The following is a 21,536-nucleotide window of genomic DNA, read 5'->3' as shown; positions in this document are numbered from 1 at the left end:
AACAACAGAAACATATGATGATTACTTGAATATAATTAGAGAAACGCTGTAGTAATAGTCAAGGAAACTTCAGAGCCAAAACATTTTGTTTTAAACGGAACATATACTCAGGTATTCTGGTCACTTCCTTTTCGTAATACTGTTATGAGTTTCGGGTGTTAAGCTATGTGCCAGACCCTTCTAATCCCTGGATCCAGCGAGTGTTAGAATTTAATCAAGTCTTCTACTTCTTGGAATAGCCAGGCTAACCTCCTGGTGAGGCGATGAACCATTAAGGAGCTTGGTATGAGAGGGCAAATGGGTGGGCCTCCTCCCTCAACAGACAAAGCCAGAATTTGGAGTACAGAGTTTTGCAGTGATGTGACCTAGAAGAAGAGGAGCAAGTAGAAGACAAACACAGCAATATTTGATGTCTGTTGGAATCCAAGGCTATGGCCATGGAAGAAACATGAACCTTAATGCTGTGAATCCCACCACTGTATGCTCAGGTTGTTTATATGTGTAAACAAACCATGTATCCTAAAAATTCCACAGTCTCTGCTGTGCCTCATTCCAAAAAGAAACCAACACTCTGGGTAAGCGCTGGAAAACCTGGAATCTTGCACCACTCACGAGACTGGGGTGGCTTGCAACAGTACATTTCAAGGTACTGGGTTATATCCAGTGCATAAGCAGTAATCACTTTTATGAGTGCAATGCAACTTCCTCTTCCCTCTCTCCCACTCTAGATGCCCTCCAAATCTGTTCTTGGGGTTTCTCCAACCTTCTGGAGCAGTTCTGGAGATGGTGCGGAGGGGGGGGGGAGAGGAGTGAAAAGGAATAAAAGTTCCATTATGCTTGCCTTGGATTCAGCCCTGTACTGACATATTAATGCAAGCCACTTTGAGAGCCTGTAAATGGTATAGAAATAAATACATTAAATGTATTTTAGAGGTGTTGGATTTAAGGCTGGCACTCCTCAATAAGGATCGCGTCACTTTTTTTTTCCCTTCCAAAATTATGCAACAGTTTGAATTCCCCTTTTCAAGGGGAAAATCTCTATAATGTTTGAGAGATGCAGTGGCGCTGAATTAGTTATATCCCAGGATTTAAGGTATCACTCATATGTTTCTGAGGATTTTATATCTTCTAACGCTAATCAAGCAGATTATAGGTCTAGAAGATAAGACAGCAAGCTGCTCAAATGAACTCACTGTTAATCTGCGAGTTCTCCAGTGATGAAATCTTTGCACTGAACTTTGCTAAACAACCAACACATGAAACAAAAAAAACCCACTCATGCACTCATTTTAGCAAAGTATGCACATAATAGACACAAATATGCATAAGCAAATCAAAAACAATACACAGCTATAAACAGTACATGCCATAGTACAATGCATGCCATGCATTATTCTTACATACAGAAACATGTTAGTTAACAATAAACAATATATAACATACAGTGAATACATCTTTTTTTTTTTTTGCTTACCAGATTTGCAGTGCAATCCTATACATACCTACTCAGAAGTAACTCCAGCTAAATTAAGTGGGATTTACTCCCAAGTAAGTGTGCATAGGATAGTAGCCTTAATAGTTTAGATTGTATGTTCATTATTCCCTATTTTACTTCCATTGCTTAATTAGAAACAATAGTTTATTCCCCCCTGGAATTTACCAATTTTTAAATGGACAGATTAGTCAATCCAAATAGAAAGATACCTTTTGGATCTTCTTGGTGTTCATACTACTTAAGCAAAACCAGACATCCAATTGAGAATTATTGGAACTAGTGCTACTGCAACTAAGCTACGATAAACAAAATTAGGAAAGAAATTGCACAAATACTAGAATTATAGAGATAACATATTGACCTCTCAAATGCCAATAGGTTGGTGGAACCCTAAATAAACTGAGCAACATGAGGTTTTTCTTTGCAGACCAGAATTTACTATAGGTAGGCATTGCCAAAGTATGTACCTTAAACACTACAGTGGTGCCCCGCAAGACGAATGCCTCGCAAGACGAAAAACCCGCAAGACGAAAGGGTTTTTCGGTTTTTGCGTCGCTTCGCTAGACGATTTTCCCTATGGGCTTGCTTCGCAAGACGAAAGCCCATAGGGAAATCTCTGGGGACCTCTTTTAAATGCTGGCGGTGGGGAGCAAAGCCTTTCCCCCCCCCCCCTCCGGACTTCAGAAGAGGTCCAGGAAGGCTGGCGGGGGCGAAAGGTTTTGCTCCCCACCGCCAGCATTTTAAAAGCGGTCCGGGATAGCAGGGAAGCGCTTCCCGCTATCCCGGACGGCTTTTGAAGGCAGGCGGGGGGAGCAAAGACTTTTGGCCCCCGCCAGCCTTCAGAAGAGGTCCTGGACCTCTTCCGAAGGCGGGCGGGGGGCAAAAGTCTTTGCTCCCCCCGCCTGCCTTCCCGGGAGAGCGGGAAGGCAGCGTTGCGTTTTCCGCTCTCCCGGGAAGGCAGGCAGGGGGGGAGCAAAGACTTTCGCCCCCGCCGGCCTTCAGAAGAGGTCAGGGGACAGACTGTCCCCGTACCTGGTCTGAAGGCGGTTTCCATAGGAACGCATTAATTGATTTTTAATGCATTCCTATGGGAAACCGTGCTTCGCAAGACGAAAAACTCGCAAGACGAAAAGACTTGCGGAACGAATTAATTTCGTCTTGCGAGGCACCACTGTAGATCCAAATCTACATTCAGCTCTTCACTGAGGATTTGCTAGTTCTAAAACAAACACAAAGTTTTACTAAACCAGTTATACATCACAAGAAACCATGCTACAAACTTTGCACATCTTTTTCCACATTCGTTCTGCCCTGCATCCAATTAAGTCCTTTAAAAATCATTACAACTCCCTCCCACAGACCAATGCTATAATTCAGTGGTACTTCTAGAGAAACAAACAGCCCAACGTGTTATACTCTAAAATAAGAGGATTATAGATTGAGTGTGATCTCAATTGAAATGGATCTTGAAAATCAGTTATCTCCAAGAGTGCCTGTATCTAGGTCCATGGCCACCCATTCAAGAACCTTTCCCAAGAAGGAGAGACTGGCAACTGGCCAGTAGTTAACTTAGATTTTCTGAATCCAGGGAGGGTTTCTTGAGGAGTGGTTTTACTACAGCCTCCTTCAAGCAGGCAGGGACCACCCCTTTTGGCAAGGAGGCATTAATCACCTTCCTGGCCCAACTATCTATGCGCTCCCTACTAGTTTTTATCAGCCAAGAGGGGCAGGGATCCATAGCACAAGCGGTCACCTTGACCGATCCAAGCACTCTGGCCACATTCTTGAGCCTTACTAACTGAACTCATCCAACGCAACAGTACTAGAGAGTGCTCTGGACAACCCTTGAGATTGATCTGCTGAATAGCAGAGCCAGGATTGTGATGGAGGCAAGTGGATGCATTGTCCTCAAAATGCTTTACAAACGTGTCACATTGAGCTACCATCAGTTCTACCACCTCATTTGGACCAGACTGTAAGAGGTCCTGCAGTACCTGGAAAGGTTCCGCTGGACGGTACACTGAGGATGCAATGGAGGCAGCAAAGTATGTGCCTGTCCTCCAATTAAAATATATGGCTTTTAAGCCCACATAAAAGAAAACAGATAAAACAAATATGCTCCTTGCCTGTATGTTGCAATTATTATTTATTACTGATACCCCGCCCATCTGGCCAGGCCACCCTAGCCACTCTGGGCGGCTTCAAACAGGATATTAAAAATACAACAAAGCATCAAACGTTAAAAACTTCCCTAAACAGGGCTGCCTCCAGATGTCTTCTAAAAATCAGGTAGTTGTTTATTACCTTGACATCTGGTGGGAGGGAGTTCCACAGGGCAGGCGCCACTACCGAGAAGGCGTTCTGCCTTAACATCAACAACTGAGCCAACTGACTTTAAAACTTTTCAAATTAAATACAAGCCATTTATTATTTTTTTTCCAGATACATCACAGACCACCCGAAATAACCTCACAAACCATAGTTTGGAACCTCTGAACCAGAGGATGGATGTTGTCCTACAGTGTTTAAGTGCATTCCTTTGCTACTGATTACCATCTTTAGTAAACCAAGCTTTCCGCTTGAAAATGAGGTGTCTCCTATGTGAAATGCAAAGTATGTGGTATTTCAAACAGAGTAAATCAATAGAATATCTGAGCATCCTGTGAACATGAAGATGTTGCATGGAAGACTGAGACCAGAAAGAAAGGGAAATTTCAGTGTATGTAATGCCACAAACAGTAAAATAGGTTATTTGCCAAGTTTAACTAAGGCCTACTTTAGAAATACTTTCCCCCAAAAAACATATTATTGGTTTTGAGTTTCAATTAACAATATAACATTTAAAATAATAGTCATCAAAAGGAATACAGAGCTTAGAAAGCTTGCTAAACTGTTCTTATGTAATACAGCATCTATTTTTAATTTATCATTGCTGTATGATACATCCTTATTTCCACACTGACTTACTTACAGAACACTGCTTAAACATTTCATCATGCTACACAACAAACTAACTGCACCAAAATCCCTCCAGTTAGCTAGGTCTCATGCATCAATTTCTAGCGTTTTGCACCCATCAAATAAATTTTAACTTTCTTCTCCTCCCACATATATTAAAGGCAACACTCTTATACCCACATACTTGGGAATAAGCCCAATTAAGGTAAAAGGTAAATAGGTAAAGGACCCCTGGATGGTTAAGTCCAGTCAAAGTCCACACTATGAGGTGTGGTGCTCATCTCGCTTCAGGACAAGAAAGCCAGTGTTTGTCCACAGACAGCCTTCTGGGTCATGTGGCCTGCATATCTAAACCGCTTCTGGTGCAATGGAACACCATAACGGGAGCCAGAACACATGGAAACACCATTTACCTTCCCGCTGCAGCAGTTCCTATTTATCTACTTGCACTGGTATGCTTTCAAATTGCTAGATTGGCAGAAGCTGGGACAGAGTAACGGGAGCTCACCCCAGTGCACTGATTCGAGCTTCCAACCTTTTGATCAGCAAGCCCAAGAGGCTCGGTGGTTTAGACCACAGCGCCACCCACGTCCCTTTTAAGCCCAATTAAGCTCAATGTGATTGATTCTGAGTAGACATATCTAGGAATATACTACATGTAAAACAGGGCCTCCTGAAACTGTTCTCAAGCTGCCATTAAAAATGTTTGACTACACGATATAGCTAGAGGAATTTTAAAGATTCATTACAGTCCACAAATGACAGCCACAGTAAACCTAATGTGCAGGACAGAATGCTAAACATCTCACGAAAGCTTTCCCATGTTACATATTTCCAATTCCAATATACTGCAACAACAAAAACGTAGCCAAGTTTTGAAAAGATGAGCTGGGGTTGCAAAAACTCCAGCACACAAACCTGCAATTCATTTAAAGGGGTAAAAGAAAAATTCACTAAGAAATGTTGCTCTCTTAAATTTCTAGGCAATTTGGTAAAAATGAACTCTATAAAATAACCTGCAATTTGGACAATTTGGTTTTATATCTGCAGAGGTAGTAAGTGAATCATCATGTATTTGTAGACACTTATTTGAGTACTTAACATCACAACTCCAAATAGCAACACTTACAGTTTGAATGTTGAAATCCCATGCTAATTCACATGAAGGCAGCTTTTGCACATTACAATAAAGCTTATCAGAGAAGCCACTGTCTGAAAGAAACTATGGCTTACCATGAAAGAGCAGCATGCTAGTGCATTCTGCTCAAACTGCAGCTAACCAGCTCTTCCCTTTGCCAAGCAAGAAGAAACAAATCCTAGCACTGACTTGGTACTGGGTTTCTAAACCATAGGTATAGAGTGGCAATGTATGAAAAGCGATCTCGATTTGATTTGTGTTTTAAGAAAATGTTAAGCCTTTACTGGCTATATTAGATTTAAAATTGTGCTCTTGGAAATACATTTCATATATTTATTCTTGGTGCTTTTACCGATACTCAAATTCTAGCTCCTGACTACACTTATGCCCTAAGTCCAGGTATGTTCTGGCATAATAACAACATTACTGACTCCAAATAAATGCCTGTTTCAGCAGCTAAGCTCTACATAGAACCAATTAGCTGACTAGTTTTCATAACTATGTAAGGTTTTACTATAATTGGACTGAAATGTTGCAGTTTGAACACCACAGCACTAGATCCAAAATTCTTTATCTTTAATAAATTCTGAGGGAATCCACTGTATGTTTGCATTCTATCAAAATTCCATCTGTACCAATATCATTATCCGGAGGGGCTGACCCAGAGCAAGGCATCAGTAGTCAACTGCATCCAAAAACTGATCAGTACCTTTCAATATTTACTGGGGAATAATATATAAAAACCCACAAGAAAATGGCTTCATTTAATAATGCTCACTGATGGAAACATTGCAAAAGTGATACACTTCCCATTAGGAAAGGGGGGGAAGCTTCACAATTTGTTTCAATCCATACTTACCCCTTCCCGTTGCTGTTCTTTTGGTGTCAGCAATACAGACAATAATATAGTTCCAAGATCTTGGTCAGCATAATGTGGATCCTTTAGACTCAACGTAACTTCCGTTGACCTAGGAAACCAAGTTTAGAAACGAAAAAATAAAATAAAAAATGTTTCATCATATTGCCTCCATTAGGTCATACAGTTTAAAAAGGGACAAGAATGGTGTGCCTGTTGCTACCTTCTGCCTGTAAGCTATCAGCTAGGTTTGCAAAACTACTAAGGGGGGAAAGCAGAAGTCCCATGCAATACACAGCACTTGATCTCCATCCTGTCTGGATTCAAAAGGAGAGGGGGGATTCACTACATCTCAACTATGTTTGGTGGAGACAGCAAAAAGACCATGACACAGCTGTAACTCTACCTCCCTTGTTTTTAGACAGCTGCCTCTTCTTCCAGGAGCACTGACACATCCCTGGCCAGAGACCTTCTAGGGAAAGGGAGCAAGAACAAGGCTTTATGTGAATTTGGACAGACCTTGAGCTAAACTGGGCAGCCTGCAGAGGACCTTAGTCCAAAACAAGCTGTTTCTGAAAACTTGACTTGCAGTCCAAACCTAATCTTGTGGCCAGTTCACATCCCTAATATATACACACAAAGGTATAGAGAAAAGTGGTGCAAGATGGCAATGAAACGATGGGTCTATGAAAATTCATTTTAAAAAATTTAAATGTATTGGGTGTCCATTCACAACAACAGTAACTGGTGATAACACCATCAGTGTAGCATTGCTTAGATCTTTGTCTCCAATCTTGCCCAAAACATCATTATCTACTTCAGTAGCTTTACAGCATGGTACCTATTTTGCTCTAGTGAGCCAAGATCCAAAAACGCTGATCCCATGAAGTCATCTTGAAGCCCAAAATCATAATCAAAGACCTAAGGTGAACAAAAGAAATAGCATTTCTCAATGTTGGGGATTCCATTAACAATTACTTGAGAATATTAGCGAAAGCAAACATTATACAACATAACGCATCAACTCTGCCTATACATATCAATGACGTTTAACCATGAAGGCTATGTTCTACCTCTTCTATCAGAAGCATTTTCTAGGACTCACAAGTGGGAAGAGTGCTGTTGCGTTCAGGTCCTGCTTGGGGGGTTCCATAGGCATTGGGTCAGCCACTGTGAGAACAGGATACTGGACTTGATGGCCCATTGGCCTGATCCTGCAGGCTTTTCTTATATACTTATACAAGGAGATCCTCTGGTGGAATATCCCAACTACAAAATCAGTGATGTCTCAAACTGTTTTGGACGTTAGGTCTATTTGTATACTGTCCTCATTGGGGTTTACATTTCTATTTTGCCATTCCCTTTTATGTCTGGATAGCACAACACTTGGTGCTGGAGGAGACTCTTGAGAGTCCCATGGACTGCAAGAAGATCAAACCTATCCATTCTTAAGGAAATCAGCCCTGAGTGCTCATTGGAAGGACAGATCCTGAAGCTGAGACTCCAATACTTTGGCAACCTCATGAGAAGAGAAGACTCCCTGGAAAAGACCCTGATGTTGGGAAAGATGGAGGGCACAAGGAGAAGGGGATGACAGAGGATGAGATGGTTGGACAGTGTTCTCAAAGATACAAACATGACCAAACTGCGGGAGGCAGTGGAAGACAGGAGTGCCTGGCGTGCTCTGGTCCATGGGGTCACGAAGAGTTGGACACAACTAAATGACTAAACAACAACAACAAAGCACAACACTGGCCTATGTTTCAAAGAATGCACCAGATATTTGAGTTCTGAACAGTTATGAGAATTGGCAGGGCACAACATTATAAATTTCATAAGCATTTTCATGATATATTTTCATAACTTGAATTTCTATTATGGCAATATCAAGCTGTATAACATTCCATTGAAAAACTACAGCACTGTGTGGAGTGATACAACAACATTGTACTTACCCGTTTTTAAGGAGAATCACATGTAGCTCACCTTTATGTACAGTTGTTCCCTTAAATGTTCAATCATGATTGAAGTTTTTTCTTCCCATACAGGGTTAAGATTCTTATGGATAGTTTTGCTTCTAAACACTTCTTTCCCACCAATTTTAAACTTGACATATGGATCACTTGTCCCTGAAACAAAAATCAAGATTATGTACGACAACTACATGATTTCTGAAAGTTATAAGAAAAACCTTAAAACAAGATGGCACTCCTTATCTTTTTTAGAAAACTAGCAAGTGCAACAGCAGCAGATGGTGGTGATGATGATAACTACTACAACAACAATTTATATGCCACCTATCTGACTGGGTTACCACAGCCAGTCTGAGCAGCTTCCAACTATTTAAAACCACAGTAAAGCATCAATCATTAAAAACTTCCCTAAAGAGGGTTGCCTTTAGATGTCTCCTAAAAGTCAGATAGTTGTTTATTCCCTTGACATCTGACAGGAGGGCGTTTTAAAGGGCAGGACCTCTGCCTGCCTTCCAGGAACCTCACTTCTCACAATGAGGGAACTGTCAGAATCTAGACCCAAGTAAAACTACATATTAAGTGTATGGCTTTCGCCGTGTGACTTTGTCCATAAAATGCTAAATTCTAGATTAAAGGACTTGCACCTAAAAGACATTTAACAAGTATACCCTATGAATTAAATTACCTGAAACACATTTCCATACTAATTCAAAGTGCACATAAGCAGAACCAGTGAACTAAGTATACTAACTTGAATGCACACACAAAAGGTCTAGCTTTCTAACACACTGCTGTTTTTAAATAGTGCAAGTCTTTTTCAGCTTGCTACAATAGTTACAGCAGCAACAACACGTCTGGGCACATGGTGGCAGTATTTTCCCGTTATAACAGATACCTCAGTTACAGACTACAATCGTGTACAAAGGAGGTGGGGGTTTCTTAATACAACATTGCATTAAAATAAAGACAAATCTATAGTCAACATTAAACTAGCTGCTTTGCATGAAAATTACCATGCCTGCCACAACCTGTTATTCCATTTGTACTAGCATAAAAAAACCTGGGGTGGGTCACATATTCTAATTTAATGTCAATTGCCACTCATATCCTTCTGCATGCATGCTTTAGTTGAGATTCCTGCACTGCAGGGGGCTGGACTAGATGATCCTTGGGAGCCCTCCTAACTCTATGATTCTATAAAAAAAGGTAAAGGTAAAGGACCCCTGATAGTTAAGTCCAGTCACGAACGACTCTGGGGTTTGAGCGCTCATCTCGCTTTACTGGCCAAGGAAGCAGACGTTTGTCCACAGACAGTTTTTCCAGATCATGTGGCCAGCATAACTCAGCCGCTTCTGGCGAAACCAGAGCAGTGCACGGAAACGCCGTTTACCTTCCTGCTGGAGTGGTACCTATTTATCTACTTGCACTATGACATGCTTTCGAACTGCTAGGTTGGCAGAAGCTGGGACCGAGCAACGGAAGCTCACCCCGTCGTGGGGATTCGAACAGCAGACCTTCTGATCGACAAGCCCTAGGCTCAGTGGTTTAGACCACAGCACCACCCGTGTCCCTATACTCTATAATACCTACCAAATTATGATCTGCAAGTCCCACTGAACATATCTGCTTACAAAAATCAAACAGAAGAGAAACTGAAATATCTTAAATATTTTTCAGTATGGATTTTTTCATGCAAATAAGCTCTTAACCTGTAATAAGAATAACACATTTGCCACCTGACATTATGCATCCCTTTGTTATTCAACTCAGTTTTCAAAGAAGAAAATTATTCTACCTTACTCTATCAACTTCTACAAGACCTTCTCATCGAAGGTTTGTTAAGTGCCACCATCCTTCTTATGACTGGTACAATTCCTTTAACATACACCTGAGCTCTCAGATTTCATGCCGATTTTTATACTTCAAATATGCAGTGGTTTATTACTCTCAGAGCAATCGTTTCAAGTTGTCAAATAGAAACCATTGAATAAAATCCAGGTCTTGTCTCAATTATATGGGCCGACTTCCAGTGGCAATTGGTTCAGAAGAATAGGAAGGGAAACTGCAGGTTCCAATTGACAGAAATTGATGGGTCCCCAGACACTTGTTCATATTTTAATCCTAACTTATCACAGAGAAAACTACTACTTGCAGGATAGTAATTTTGCTGGAATGACATCACCTAGGATAAGCGTGAAGCCACTTCAAAGGCACACCGTAATAAAACGTGACACAACTGCAGAAGCACGAACCTCTGTAATGGCACAAAACGCACTACAGACTCCAGAGGGGTAAGAAGAAATCAAAACCAACAAGTGTAGAAATCATTTATCATATGAAATCACTGTTTGCCTATCAGTTCATCCCTATTATCAAAATTATTTACAAGTCTACCTTGCTCTCCTAATACAGTATTTGTCTCTCCCACCCACCTCCCTAGCACATTAAGTAGCAGTACTGAATGCCTCCATTCAGTACCTTTTTTCTCTCCTATTATATAGCCAAATGATTCAGGAGAACATGAGAGTTCGCTGACTTTGCCCATTATGAATCCATGTTTTCTTCCTTCTTGTCTTCTAACCACCTAGCCAAGCCTTACTACTGCATCTCTCATCTCATACCAATGCTAGGTCTCTCCAGTGCCTCTTGAGTACTTCTGATATCCCCTACTCTGTCATTTTAAGGATATTCAGCTTCCATTATAGGTAAGCAAAGTCACACCCGCAGGTTATTGATTAAGTCTGTTTAGCAGGTAGATGGGGAAAACTGGTGGTAATTTCCATGCACAATAACCATCTTCCTTATCTTCCTCTGCTCTCAGGGGAGGGTCTACCAATTCCCACTCCTCAAATGGTGTCAGTTCCCTTCTACCTGACTTGGCATCTGGCAGGAATCAACCAGCTGCCTTTCCAAACCAATATGGGTAATAAATCCTTTAAAATGGTGGCCATATTACTTTGTTCCTCTCAAACTCCCAACCTGCAACTGATGTTTGAAGCTGCCTGCGCCAGAGACAACCACAGTGTGTAAATTCTTGCAATGTTAGTTTGGATTAAGTGTAGGATTAGTTAGACCAATATTGTGGTGTAGTGTTTTATTTCAATGCTGAACTGCCCTACCTGCCATTCCCTGCCCCAAATCCCTTTCCCATATGCTCCTTTTAAATAAAATGCTTAATTGGGCTATAGCAGTTTCTGAATACGCTCAAAGGCTTGTTAACTCTCCGCATAGCTTAGGCTGCTGGTACCATGTTATGGATTGTTAAAGGGCTTGGGAAAGCAGAAAGGAGGCAGTGGGAGTTGCCATGCCAGATACCTGGAAATTCAGCTGGCTGTTCCTGCATTATTGAGGAGACACTCGGAGTCCCACACCCCTATCCCTAGGCGACCCATACGCTGGTGGTGGCAGCAAAGAAAAAGGATGGCATTGGGTTCCCTAGGGCTATGAAACAACCCTACAGAGTTGGTGCTGGAGTGGGGAAGCACTCTACAATTAACACTCAGTTCCACAGCTCAGATCTAAACACTGCTTTTATTTTTATACACACACACACACAGACAGACACACACACACACACACACACACACACACACACACACACAGTGCATAGTATAAAAGTGTTTTTATTTACTAGGCAGTCTGGCAGGCCTTGTTCTGTGGTTATGCATTAAAAAGAGCAAAGCACTGCCTTTTCAGCATTCACAAAATAATGCTTTCAGTACCACTCAACAAGGGTCAGTAATAAATCTATTTGAGGTAATTTGTTATTTGCTGCAATACAGATAAAAAGTGATTCAGAATGTGTTAAGCTTATTACGATGACTAGACTATCACATTGAATTATTCCTCATTATATGCCCAAAGCATTATCTCTGAAGCAAATGAAACCTAGAGCACCAGGATTATCTAACTACCACTCAAAGGAGATTTACTGTTTTTGTTCAAGGAGTTCTTTACATAAGATTTTACATATTTACAAGTAATGTTTTGCATGCATGTGACATTCAGAAAATCCAAGGCTACAGAGACAAACATTAATAGCTTTTCCATTTTAATAGCAATTTAGAGGGCTACTGTGGTTTCAAGACAGATATTAACAAAAAAATCCAGAAGTAAGACTCAAAGCAGCAATTTCTTCCTGACTTCACAGTGGTACTCATTGCGAAGTAGGAGAGTTAAGCAAATACCATTTGAAGCTTTCAGTCTTGGCACATCACCTCACTCCATCACTTTCCAGTTACATTTCAGGCACCCAGATGAGGAGCACTTTTAACTTTCTCCAGGTGGTGTTGGTGGCAGAATAGCTAGAAAGCAAGTGTCAGGGCATCAGGGTCTGGCTTGACACTGAGGATACTGGATGCTGATGACTGGGCACCAGGTCCAGAACAGGCAGAGTTGGAGTCTGACTTGGAAGAAGGGATCAGTGATCTGGGGGAGCCTTTAACAGCCAGGAGATGAAAGTCAAAGGCAGGAGAAGCTGCAGGACTGGAGAATGAAGAAAAGGTGCAGGAGGAGGGCAAGATAGCACAGGCTGGTGTAGAGTCAAGACAGAAGGGGGATGTTATTCCAAAGAAAGATGATTTCAAAGTAAGATAGCAATGCAAGAGTCATATTACTATATATAATCAAATGCAAACAAGACCGCAAAAAAATCCTGAAGTGGTAAATGCAGGGATGCCTAACCTTTTTGGCCTAAATTCAAGTAATAAATTGACGCAGCAAAATAAATACTACTCAGGACCATCTAAAAGGGGCTAATATTTTCTGTGGTGAGCTAGCTTCTTCCCAGCGCCTATTCAGCCTATATCTGAAAGCACAGTATCAAATCTTCCTATGAATTCCAGAATTTAAATTCAGTTCATATTTAAATTTCAACAAGGAGCCATCTTGATTATTAACCTTTATATTTCTTTTCGTTGTTTCGTGTAACCAAAGGTTTCCATCATCACAGAGCCTTCAACATACAAGGTTGGATTAAAAATGCCCTCCATTTGTCAGAAAATGAGGCACTTTTGATTCAACCTATTTAGTTTGAATTCAAGTAAAAGCCTTTACATAATTGTGGGGAACTGTTACACGTGCCAAATAATACCTGTTCCGCATTTGCAAGAACTCAATCTTTCCATGTGGCAGAACATATACTTTGGAATTCCTAATCAATATTAGGCCTTCTTAGTACCTGCTAAAAATGTTTTAGTTGACAAGCCTACCCAGATATTTAGACAGTTGCTGCAAGTTTTAATCTGTTTGTAGTCTACTGTTATTTTAACTTTTTGAAAGTTGTAACTGTTGTTGCTAATTCTTCTTGATAGTTTTATTGTTTTATCTTTTTTTTGTAAACTGCTTCCAGGGAATTTTTTTACACTCAAATGGAAATTGTATGAAATAAATAAATAAGGAGCTGCTTCATCATAGGCTAAGGTGCACTTTAAGAAATTACAATGCTTTTTGTTGGTTTTGGTGCAACAGACCAAGAAAGCTTCTTTGCTGGAGATTGTTACAAGCGTAGCATGTTCAGTCCACAAATATTAAAATAAAAATGTATAAACTTTAACCGAGGTAGGTTAACCTTTCCAGCCTCTGCAGAGTGTTTTATGTAAAAACAGTGTTTGATCAATATATTCTTACCTCTTCGATCACGAGCTGCTAGATTATGACCTCTTTTTAATGTAATGTCCAACTGGTACATTCCGGGTTCAGCCAGAGGCAATTCTGCATTGCTAGTTCCAGTAGGATTGGCTCTCTAAAAAACAAAGAAAATACATACATGATGCCCATGTTATTAATCTGATTTGCTGTTTTGCAAAGTTATGTATTCATGTAACTATTTATTATTCATCTTAATAAGTTATGTACCAATACTGCAGTTTCTAAGCAGTGTACAAAAGGGATTTCTCATACACCATAAAGTCAGTTAAAATGAAACATAAGCTCAGGGAGGGGGAACCCTCATAAAATGCCTTCTGAACTAAAAAAAGATATTCACCAAGCACTGGAAGGTCAACAGGAAGAGGGCCTGGCTGAGCCCAATCAAGAGGGAATTCCACAGAATTAGGTCTACAATACTGAACACACACATCCTGGTGAATATGAGCCACGTGTCTGAGCCATGGGGGACCACTAAAAATGACTAGGAAGTGATATAGAGCATTGAGTGGTCCTTAGGGTATCATGGACCCTTGTAAACGAATACGAGAACCTTTAACTTAGCCCTATAGTGTATGGCTGCCAGTGCAAACTTTTAAGCACTGGGATTATGTGCTAATGATAGCCTGCTCCCACCAGTGCTCTAGTTTCAGCATTTTGTACCAGCTGTAGCTTTCAAACATGGCCCAGGGGCTGCTTCACTTACACGTGCATTGCAATAATCTAGTATTGAGATTACTAACGCATGAATTACCATGGACAGGCTTATCCCTGTCCTGAATGCCTGTAGATGGCATACCAAACATAGGTGGCAAAAGGTACTCCTAGCCACTGAAGCAACCTGAACCTCTAGAGATAAAAATGGGCCCAGGAGCAGCCCCCAAACTACTAACTGGCTTTTTCAGAGGGAGTCCAGAACTGGCAACTAACTGACCAAACTTCCAGACACAGAAACCACCCACCTGAAGTGCTTTCCTCTTCCCAAGGTTCAAACTCAAAGACAGAGGCAGCCAATATGGCTTCCTCCAGATGTTGCTGCACTACAACTTCCATCATCTCTGACCATTGCTTGGTAAGAGTGCAACCTTGACTTGGGGGCACCATTTTGGTTACTCCTGCTCTTAATATGTCATGGATGTTTCATATTCATAAATGCTTCTACTTAAAGTTAGCAATACACCTAAGGAGCCAAATCATTAATTTAAGACCTGAAGAATTTTGTGATGTGGGTAGATTTAAGTAATTATGTTTATCCCTTTTTGCAACACCTCCTTTATTTTCAAAGCAAAGAATGAAAGAGTTACAGGAGTCCCCCAACCAGCTATTTCCTATATTTAGTTATTTTATTCTGTTGTTCATATCTGAGTAGTCTCACACTAATCTTTAAGATTGGAACAGAACCTACTAGTGATTGCCGCCTGATCCAAGGTAGGTTGCAACAGGAACACTACCGCCATGCAACTATATGTTAAAATATTAACAAATGGTTCCCCAAATGCATGTTTGGGTTAAAAATAGGTCCTGGGTCTGAAAAGGTTGACGATACCTGATCTAGTGGAATCTCCACTTGTAGAAATTATGGGGGGGGGCACATCTTTAAAGTTGTTACACGTTACAAATATTATTGATAAATGTATCCTTTTGACTTGACAGCTCAGGAAAGTTCTCTAGCTTTAAAAATCATATAAAATCAACTCCTTTGCCAGTTTCCTTCATTCCACTGCCAATTTGCTGTACTGGCCAAGTCCTTGGAAACCACTCGGTTCCCGCCATAATCCCTCCAGCGGGAGGTCACGTACTCACAGGAAGGTACTCATAGGTATCAACTGCTGGGCAAAGGCACTCCTCCAGACTTGCACTCCTCCTCTGGACTTGCAAACCAAAGTTCTATTGTCCCTTTGTAGTAGGTGCTTAGAATGTACTTCCCAATACATATCCTGTTGCCCCAACACATTCCTCCTATGTTAATGATGTATAACCCTCCCCTTTTCTGATGTAGCAATGATGCTTTAACGAACTGTATGCTGGGATAAGGTAGAAACTTTTAAAAGTCCTTGTCACCCCATCCTCGGGGTTCAAAATTCCTCTTTGAACCTGTTGCACAATAAACTTTGGTCTACAGCTATTTGCTCCGGTTGGTGGCTGGACTCCTTCCTTTATTCTGCAGGGACCCGTGGGCTCTGCCCAACAAGCTGGGTGACTGAGCAGCCTCACATCTAGATTTTTCCATAACACCACTAAGCCTGTAGTCTGCTGGAGTGCTTGGAAAAACAGCAGTAAAAAAAATCTAGGTTGTGGAACATAGTAGAAGTAGAACATAGTAGCAACATAATTTTTTGCACGCATTAAGACACCCTGAAAAAGTATAGAACTGTAAGCCTCTGGCCTTAAGTTTGCTGGTTCAGAACAATGTGGGCTGATTTGGCTGTTATTCCAAACGGCTGATTAGACATTACATGAAGAAGCCACAGAGAGTGTCTTGAGCTTAGACTTTTGTTCCTCCGCCCTTCTTCTCCAGTGCAGAACCATTCACTTCCGTCTTAAAGTAAGTAAATTTTACTTTGTCACGCAACCTCTGAAAAGCTGTGGTTAGCTATGTTTAATGGAAGCCAACCAACTTCAGAACATAATCTGTGAGGCTGGTTTGTTTCCACTACATTAGTTATCTGAACCACATATTAGGGTTCAGGCAACAACAATTAATCTAAAACTGAAGCAGAAATTTCCGTGGCTGCACCAGAGGAGAGGTGGATTGAAGTGTGTGAGTTAAACCTCTAAGTTTTTTCTCATAACAACAAAGTATGGTTTACATCTGAATGCAGTCACAGTTTTTGGTATGGAGACAACAAAGCATGGTCAGATATACTACCACTCAGCACAGCAAGTTAATTCATTTGCTAACTTTGCAAAGGGGAAAGAACCCAGGTTAAAATTGCCTCAGCTTGCTCACCAATCATAGGCTAAACCAATTAGAGTTCCTTTGGATTGGACATGAAAAAACTCAATTTAATTTTAAAACAAGCGCTCCCAGTTCTTTCTTGCAGCTATGCCAGAGAGAAGGGGAGCTTACAAACCCAAGGCCAGTACCAGAAACACTAAACCAAAGTTTAACATTACGTCTCAACCGGGCTATTCACTTGGTCAGTAATCATTAGATGAAAATGGCATTTAAAATTAAAACACTACTTCATTGAACTTCTATATGTATATATTTGTAAAAATCAAGTTAGACAAGATAAAAGTATAATTTATTTTTAATACCGTATGTACTAAAACTATGATTTCTGTTCACCATCCAGCTTTCAAATGATGTGCCGAGTTTATATATAAGTATGACTGTCTTGGTGACAACAGCAATCAACACGCTAGCCAGGAAACGTATGTCTGATCCACTGCCTGCTAGCTATGTACCTTGCAGTAATAAATGCTGTTGTTTACAAGTTGTTATCATTACAGGAGGGAATCAGAAACAACATTGTAATATAAAATGACATAAGGTAGTCTTGACTTGTTTGTTTCATAGCATTGTGAGAATTGCATATATAAATTGCATATCAAAAGTAGTAACGGTACACAGCCAACATATCATTAGACATATTCAACATTATATTGTAGTTTTGCAGCAGATCAACAATAAAAAGAATCCACTGAAACATTTATAGACCATTTCAGCAAGTACTTTGAGCACTCCAAAATTCTATATAATTATTAATTGTACCATTTAAGGTCTCTTATGGAGGGTACATGGACTTTAGCTGGCTTTAGCAGCCAACCAAAATGTGTGATTACCAGGACAATGTCCTTCTTCCAAAGGGTGGAGCCCTGTTTTTGATCTCACACTGAACTTCCTAAACCTAGTCAAAACAAAAAAAATTCCTTCCAGTAGCACCTTAAAGACCAACTAAGTTAGTTCTTGGTATGAGCTTTCGTGTGCGTGCACACTTCTTCTGAAGAAGTGTGCATGCACACGAAAGCTCATACCAAGAACTAACTTAGTTGGTCTTTAAGGTGCTACTGGAAGGATTTTTTTTTGTTTTGACTATGGCAGACCAACACGGCTACCTATCTGTTCCTAAACTTAGAGCAAGGTAAGGACAAAACCCTTGGCTTCCCTCTCCAGCTCCAGGCCTAAGGCTGGGATGGGAAGTGAGGGGTAGCAGCACAAAATATCCAAGAAGAAGAAGAAGAATTAGCTCCCAGTCAAGCAAATTAGGTGTAATGTACAAATTACTCAAGTCACACCTAGCAAGGTCTTCGGATCCAGGAAGCTACAAATGTATTTTGCATGGATCTTTTAAAAATTCACAATACCAGAGTTTATAAGACTACTTTGATTACTTGAATATAATTTCTGGATTCACATTCAGAAGCAACTTTATTTTGTTATAGTCTTGCTATAAATTATATATATATTTATAAAATGAATTTTAAGGATTATTAAGCAATTCTACACTTGATTGATAACCAAGGTTTTTGTCACATTTTCTACTGGTTTAAACGTTGAATTCCTGTATTTTATTCAGACTGTCCATTAATAGTTCAACAAGGTATCATGTATACTTACAGCACAGACTGGCTAGGTCCAGTTTTCAATATCATTTTTCAAACATGGTGATGCTATTCCTCCCACTCATATCAATGATATAAAAATACTTCTTGAAATTTTAAATTCTCATTAAAAATATAATTTCAAAAATACGTTCAAATTAAAACTTATTCCAGAGGTATGAGGTTTGAACTATACACACCGCAGTACCAAACTAAAATGATGAACATGGGACTCATTCAAGGCAGTGGATTATTCTCTCACACAAGGATGCATTAACCATATCTTGGTTATCCACATGGCCAGCATCCCTCACAATATGCATGAACAAGTCAGTAGGGCTCTTTTTTAAAAGGGGGGGGGGACAGTCAAAAATAACATTTGGCCAGTTCAAAAATTACATTATGTCATGTGATGTGGAAGGCAACTTAAGTAGTTCAGGTCCTGCAGATGTTGTTGGACTATAATTCCCATCATCCCTGATAACAGGCCATGTTAGCTGGGCTCGTGGTAGTTGAGAGAGCCACAGACTAGTCATCCCTGATCTAAAGTGCTTGATCATAGAAAATAAACAGTGTCTATTACAATTAAGGACACATTCAAGTTCAACATTAATTAGGCGAGCAGTGGAGAAAGGACAGAGCAACTATTAAGTAGGGTTGGGAAAGAATAAAGTGGTTGATTCAACACAACACTCCAAGTCCTTCCAGCTCATGCTAGAAGGAAGCGGTGGGCCTTTTTCTCTTACTTTTCTGCTGTACCTGCTGCATGCTGGTATAGCTTGGGCCAGTGATAGTCTTCTAGACACCTGGGTGGAGCTCGGTATTCACTTGTAGTGGTCAGCAGAGGAGCACCAACATGTCATCTCAACCTCCTCCAGTCATCAACATTACAAGGGGATTAAGATTGTAGTTGGACAGCTGTTTGTCCCTCATTCACAAAATTTGTGCATTTGAAAACAGGCTTGCAGCAAATGGCTGTGCTATTCCAGCAGCTATTACAATCTTCCAATATCAGTTTAATTATTTTTTCTTTACCAGTGCAGGAATTTTTTTTTTTTTTAATGAGCTCAACCACTTAGCAAAACCATAGCACATTGCAGGGCCAGTCAAGACCAGCACATGTTACATAGGGCACTGAAACCATATTTTATTTTTCCTCCTAGTTTGACTGGAAGTGGAGTTAAATTCGAGCTCACCAGAGGCACAGTTCTACTGGGTCAACTGATCAGAAACAGATTCGTAACCAAAGACTTATCAGCTACAGCACAAATGTGAGCATTCAATCTGATAATATTGTCATGCTGGCCTGGACATCTGTTGCAGACTGCTACTTGACAAACATGCAGTGGTATGGCACTTCCTGGTACTGTTTGCTGGGGCCTTGTAGCAGCAACATAAAGCAAACTCTTACCATACTTGACTCATAGATGCAACTTGCATAAACAGTTCAGCAACATTTGCACTTCAGCTACACAGTCACAGTTCTGGATAGAAGTTTGAAAAATTGCGGGGGGGGGGGGAATGCCAGTAATTTCTGGCTCTCAGATGTTACTGGACTCCAACTGTGAGTGTTCATTTGCACTTCTGCTTGTCCCGACACTTTCACCTAGGGAAAATCTGCTGTTTACTGCTGAATCAGAACAAATGTCGATTGGCATTTGTTTCAATTTGGCAGTAAACAGTAGGTTTTCCCGGGGACAAACAAAATACCACTTGGATATGTGCCTATAAAGCACACAGCAATTGGGAAACTTCTTGGACCTATACTTTCTAGGCAAGGGAAGTGTGGCCGAACCCTGAATAATCAGGGAGGGTGTAAGTTCCTTACAAAAACATCTAAAGTACCAAGTATCCCCCCCCCCCTGGTATATTCTGTTCCAGGGGCTCAGAATAGGTTACAGAAGGCTTTAGTGATTAAGCCCCTTTTCGTCAGGTTTTAATAACTTCCATTCCCCATTTGCCAATTCTGTGAAGCAGACAACCAAGGCGGCTAATATAAAAATTGATGCCAGATTGTAGGTACCTGTCCTTCTACTCCATCATATCCTCATCTATGTTGTGTGTTCCCAGTACTGAGAAATTCCAGAGGCATCACTTTATCAAATATTTGTAATACTTGTTTTAATCAGAAGTATAAAAACAGAGTATTAAGTGGAGATGTAGAAGTACCTGCCGACTGTCCAAGGTGGGTAATGCAGTGAGCATACATAGGTCAATGATGCAAAAAAAGAGACGTTAGTTCAATATTGATAAACAGAAACTAACAATAGTAACATACATTCCCCCACCTTGAGTTCACCTAGATAGACTGGCAAGCAGGGAGGACTATCATCATTCAAATGGGAAGACTTGAGAATTAAAATAACACTTAATCAGTATCTCTTTCAGTTGCTATCACTTACTGGAAAATATTAGTCACAATCCCAAAGTTTAAGAAATGCAGCTGACATGGATATTGAAGCATGATTATCCTGAAACATACATTACAAACAAGTTCCAAACAGTATGATAGTCTGTTGCCTTTGCTGCACCCTTCACTAAGTTTATTTTAAAAGCCTCCCCCTCCCCCTGCCATGGTAAAGTGTCATAGATGTGAAAACCAAGATTCATAAGTTTAAGTCTTTGCTGTCCTCCACTTCCTAGCGACTTCCATTCTAGCAGCATGAAGGAGATCAAAGGTCTATAAAGCACAGTCAGTACCCATTCTATAAAGTTTCACTAATTATTTCCTAAATCCATTATGGATGTTATTATTAGAAACTAATATGTGGGAAGACATTACTTCTCCCTTTGCTGTTGCTCATTTTTCTGTTTCCCGATAGTCTGCTCTTCCTTAAGTTGTATTGTTTGATAGTTCATTTAATAATCTTACAATGATGGTGACTTGGGTCAAAAAACAATATACAACAAGAAGTTCCCATG

At 40.4% G+C, this 21,536-nt stretch overlaps 1 protein-coding gene across 9 annotated transcripts in view; it reads right to left on the bottom strand.

The window, feature by feature from the left end:
- Positions 1-21,536, bottom strand: part of MCTP1 (multiple C2 and transmembrane domain containing 1) — a gene marked incomplete at its 3' end in the record, with an annotated part of 170,454 nt that overhangs the window by 107,627 nt on the left and 41,291 nt on the right. For 5 of the 9 annotated variants that reach the window (XM_081930147.1, XM_081930144.1, XM_081930145.1 and 2 more), the window contains exons 2-6: positions 14,049-14,163; positions 8,434-8,576; positions 7,289-7,368; positions 6,451-6,559; positions 1,194-1,241 (exon numbers count right to left, since the gene is read on the bottom strand). In XM_081930147.1, coding sequence (XP_081786273.1) covers positions 1,194-1,241; positions 6,451-6,559; positions 7,289-7,368; positions 8,434-8,576; positions 14,049-14,163 — 495 coding nt within the window. The remainder of the gene's footprint in view (positions 1-1,193; positions 1,242-6,450; positions 6,560-7,288; positions 7,369-8,433; positions 8,577-14,048; positions 14,164-21,536) is intronic. The other 4 variants (XM_081930146.1, XM_081930152.1, XM_081930150.1 and 1 more) reach the window with 1 other exon arrangement.

The sequence above is a fragment of the Podarcis melisellensis genome (assembly GCF_964234715.1).
Source record: "Podarcis melisellensis genome assembly, chromosome: 11".
NCBI lineage: Eukaryota > Metazoa > Chordata > Lepidosauria > Squamata > Lacertidae > Podarcis > Podarcis melisellensis.
Note: the sequence above shows the minus strand (reverse complement) of the source record. Positions and strands in the feature narration are given on the sequence as shown.